This window comes from Mus pahari, chromosome 3 (assembly GCF_900095145.1).
Source record: "Mus pahari chromosome 3, PAHARI_EIJ_v1.1, whole genome shotgun sequence".
In the NCBI taxonomy this organism is placed as follows: Eukaryota; Metazoa; Chordata; class Mammalia; order Rodentia; family Muridae; genus Mus; species Mus pahari.
In genome coordinates, this window is record NC_034592.1 from 163591790 (window position 1) to 163596145 (window position 4356).

The 4356-nt window shown below is 49.7% G+C and overlaps 1 protein-coding gene across 1 annotated transcript in view; it reads right to left on the reverse strand.

The window, feature by feature from the left end:
- Positions 1-4356, reverse strand: part of Stmn3 (stathmin 3) — an 8324-nt gene extending 3968 nt beyond the window's left edge. Inside the window, exon 1 of the mRNA XM_029536212.1 lies at positions 4051-4356. Coding sequence (XP_029392072.1) covers positions 4051-4069 — 19 coding nt within the window. The 5' untranslated portion in view covers positions 4070-4356. The remainder of the gene's footprint in view (positions 1-4050) is intronic.

Below are 4356 nucleotides of genomic sequence, written 5' to 3' on the forward strand. Positions count from 1 at the left end.
TTTTTTTTTTTTTAAGATTTATTTATTATTATATCTAAGTACACTGTAGCTGTCTTCAGACTCACCAGAAGAGGGTGTCAGATCTCATTACAGATGGTTGTGAGCCAGCATGTGGTTGCTGGGACTTGAACTCACGACCTTCAGAAGAGCAGTCAGTGCTCTTAACCACTGAGCCATCTCTCCAGCCCCCATTATTCTGTTTTTAAACATGGTTTTCTCCAGTCTAGGCTGCCCTTCAACTCCAATAATCTTTCTGCCTTAGCCTCCTGTGTTAAGATTACAAATATAAGCTACTACACCCAGTTTTTGTGTGTCTTTCTATATCTCTGGTTGCCAGTGTTTAAATTGTTTCTTTATCTGAGTATACCTTTCTGTGATTACTGGTAACTTTGTATCTGTGTTTGTTTGTTTGTCTCAAACTCATAAAAAGTTGCCTGTTTCTGCCTCCAGTCTCCTGAGCAAGACAAGTACAGCTATAGGAAACTCTCCCAGTAGCCCCCCTTCCCCACTTCCACCTTCTTCCCTTTTTCCCTTCCTCAAAGACTGGATCTTGCTATATTACTCAAGATGGCCTTGGACTTTCCTGTTCAAGTAATCCTCCTGCCCCCAAATCCCAAATAGCTGAGATTTCCACCTGTAGAGCATCTTTCTCTGGTTGTAAACTTGAGTAAGGTCTCAGACACTATTGCTTCCTCCACATTTACCACTTGGATCACCAACTTTGTTCTCTCCAAACATTCACCCACTGTCCTTTCAGGTAGGATAGGCAGGTTCTACCAAGGGCAAAGACAAACCATATATAGGAGCTGTCCACTGAGCTACAAACTCACTGCTTTCTTCCAGATCAAGTGCCTCCATTCAATATTCTTGCTACTCAACTAGAAAGGGAGGCAAACTGGTAACTATGACCCTGACCCCCAACAGAAAGAAAAAAGGGCTCACTTTTAAAGTGAAAATAATCTTACTGTTCCGGGTCCATTCACTTGTGAACCAGCTCCATTGGAAACTATTGTTTTTCGGTAATGTCCAAGAATCCTGTAAGCCCAATACAGTTACTCCATCCCTCATGGACAATGCTAGGTCTTAGCTTACTGAGGTAACATTAACAACATTCATTGAAATGCAATTCTAGATGATCAGTATCCCTCCCTCTGTTCTATCAATTCCCAAAGTCTTGTGGTCTCTAAGGCGAAGAAGAGAGGGGGGGGAAAGTCAGGAAGGGACAGACCTCAAAGGGGACTTCATGCTTTTTATTGTATTTTATATGTATGGGTGCATATTTTTCTTTTGCCTGCATGTACGTCTGTGTACCACATTTGTACCTGATGTCCGTGGAGGCCAGAATAGAATAGTCAGATTCCCTGAGACTGGTGTTACAGAGATTTATGAGCCACCACCATGTGGGTGGTGAGAAACAAACCTGGGTCCTCTGGAGGAGCAGCCATTGCTCTTGTACTGTGAGTCATCTCTCCAGCCTTGCTTTATTTTTTCTTTTCTTCTCCACTTCTTCTACCCCTTCTTCCTTTTCTTTCTGTTTGCTGTGGTTGTTGTTATTCTTTTTTGTTTCTTTTTAAAGGCAGGGTATAATGTAGCCTAGGCTGACCTTGAACTTACTATGTAGCAAAGCCTGGCCTTGAACTGATCATCCTGCCCCCACCTCCTGAGTGTACCATGCCTAGCCAAGTTCTCTCTTTTCTTTCTATTTACTTATTTATTATATGTAAGTACACTGTAGCTGTCTTCAGACACACCAGAAGAGGGCATCAGATCTCATTACGGATGGTTGTGAGCCACCATGTGGTTTCTGGGATTTGAACTCAGGACCTTCGGAAGAGCAATCGGGTGCTCTTACCCACTGAGCTATCTCACTAGCCCCAAGTTTTCTCTTTTCATAAACAACATCCACTCATGTATTTGTACTATAAAAGGTTAATCCAAAGAAGGAGTTAGAGGGACATATTGCAGATCATGTGATGAGGAGCTAGAGGATCTGAGAGATTGGCAGTAACAAGTCAGTAGATTTCTGGAGGAGGTCAGTCTCATGCTGAGGAGACAGCATACAAGCAGTAGGACAGGGTCTAGGGCAGGACAGACCAGAATCCTGAAAGAGGCCAGAAGTCAAGTCTGAGCTAGCTAGCACCTACTTCCCTGCTGGTCCTAGCTTTCCCTATTATTACTTCTCATCTTGTATCGAAACCCCTGATAGGCTGTTCTCATAGGTCAGGTCAGGTACATTGAACCTGACAGTTGCTTAAAGGCCATTTTGGCTTGATCGTGAAACATTCACTGGGAAAGTACTGCATGTTTATAACAGATAGCATCAAATTTACGAACCAGTACCAGGAGGCTATCTTCCAGATAACTATCACCTCAGCATGGCAGATGCTGTCAGGAATTCAGACAGCAGTACCAAGTACCAGCCCAGCAGGAGTGAGTACCTGAAGAGAAGGGCGGAGTGCTGTCCAGGTAGGTCAGAGATTCTTGATGTCAAAGGGGGAAACCCAAGTGTTCAACTGGCAAGTGAGGTATGATATGTTGTAGCTGCAGTCAGGGGCAGTGTCTGGTGGTCATGGACATATTCCTTGGTATGGTTTCTCTTATTTTGATAGACAATGGGGAGCTTTCTTCTGGGAAGACAGATCCTCAGGGAACAGATAAGACAAGTGACCACTGGCAGGGCCTGGGGACAGGCCTGCTCTGTGATCTGTCTGCAGGAAGGTGAGCATATTGGAGAGGGCAGGATAACTAAGAAACTGGTATGTGAGAAACATTAAGCAAGAGGAATACGCTACCTGGGGCTGATGGAAAGGGGGCCAGGTCTGGCTATAGCACAAAGCTAAGGTTTGAGTCACGTTTTTGGAGCTGGTGCTTTAAAGGGTCTTGTACACATGTGGGCCCCTCCTTTGCTGATACTGAAAATCTCTGGCCTTAAGGGGCGGCTTCAGGGCGGGACCGCGTGATGGGTGGAGTTTGTACCTGGGGCCAAAGCCAAGGAGAACCACGCATTGACCTATTTGACCGCCGAGATCAGCCTTCTGGGCTGAGGGAAGGAAAGGCAGCAAGAGCATGAGGTTCTTAGAGGAAACCAAGGTCAGGAGGTGGGTCTCATGCGTCCTGAAGTCTCAGGCACCCAGGAGGAAAAAAAAAATGAAACCCTGCTGAGACTAGGGACTGGGCGGGGCTGTCCAGCTTTAGGCTCTCAGGTCAAGAGTGGAGCCACCGCAACCATGCAGGGACCTAGTATACTGTTAGTGTCCTTCCCTCCGCCTCGGTTCGACCCTCTATGCAGTCTGAGGTGTGGGAGGCTTCCTATGAAAGCAGACCCCACCCACACCCCGGAAAGGTTTGGAAATGCAGTAGCCTCTCCACTTATACCCAGTGGCGCAAAGGGCGGAGGTTCTTCTGGCTGGAGCCGGTGGCCCCTAGCATCGCAGAGGGTAGTCCCCCTGTACAACGGTCACAGTGGGGAATGGAGGCGAGGAAGCCTCGCTTGTCGCAGGCTCCAGTCTCTCTCCGCGCCGCTGAGAGGTCCCCTCCTGTGTCCCTGCTCCCCTCCCCCATTTCTCAGGGACCAAGGTCCAGGTTTCTATGGAGGGTTCCAACTCCTCCCTCCACCCCCTACGAAGACTCAATGACACTGAAACCCAAGGTAGCTGGAGCCTTAGGGGACCTGCTAGCCGAACTGCAGGCACTCTTGTTCGCAGGCATAGAATCCGCAAAACCGCTCTGCGGCAGTCGCACCTTGGCCCCGCACCCCAGCGCCTGAAGGGGCAATGCCCCGGGGAGCCCGATTTCATTCAACCCTGCCTAGGGCGCGGCTTCTGCCTCGCGTCCCGCAGCATCTCCTCCGCGCTTGAGTCCCCTTCCACCCCTTAAGAACTCTGGACCCCCGTTCTTGCAGGGCCAGCCCAGCCCCGCCTTGCACAAGGTCCGACACAGGAAAACGGAGCCAGTAACTTGCTTCCGCGTCAGGCAAGGCCTCTGCTTAGACAATGGCCTCTGGTAAGACCCACTGCTGTCCCATGATCCCCCTAGGCTCCGGAGCCCTACCAGATACGGTGCTGGCCATGGTGCTGGCGGCGGCTGGGGCTTCGGAAGCCGGAGGGATGCGGGCGGCGTCTGGGAGCTGCAGTCTGCGAATGCTGCAATGCTGTGGAGGGGAGGGAGGAAGGGCGGGCGCGGCAGGAGGGGGAGGGAGCGAGGGATGGATGGAGGAGAGGGGGTGGAAGGAAGGGGAGGGGAGAGGAAGAAAGAGAGGAAAGGAGAGAGGAAAGGGAGGGCGGGAGGAAGGGAGGAAGAGAGAGAAGGGGAGAGGGAGAGACAGACAGATCCACAGACAGTGAACGAACAAACGCA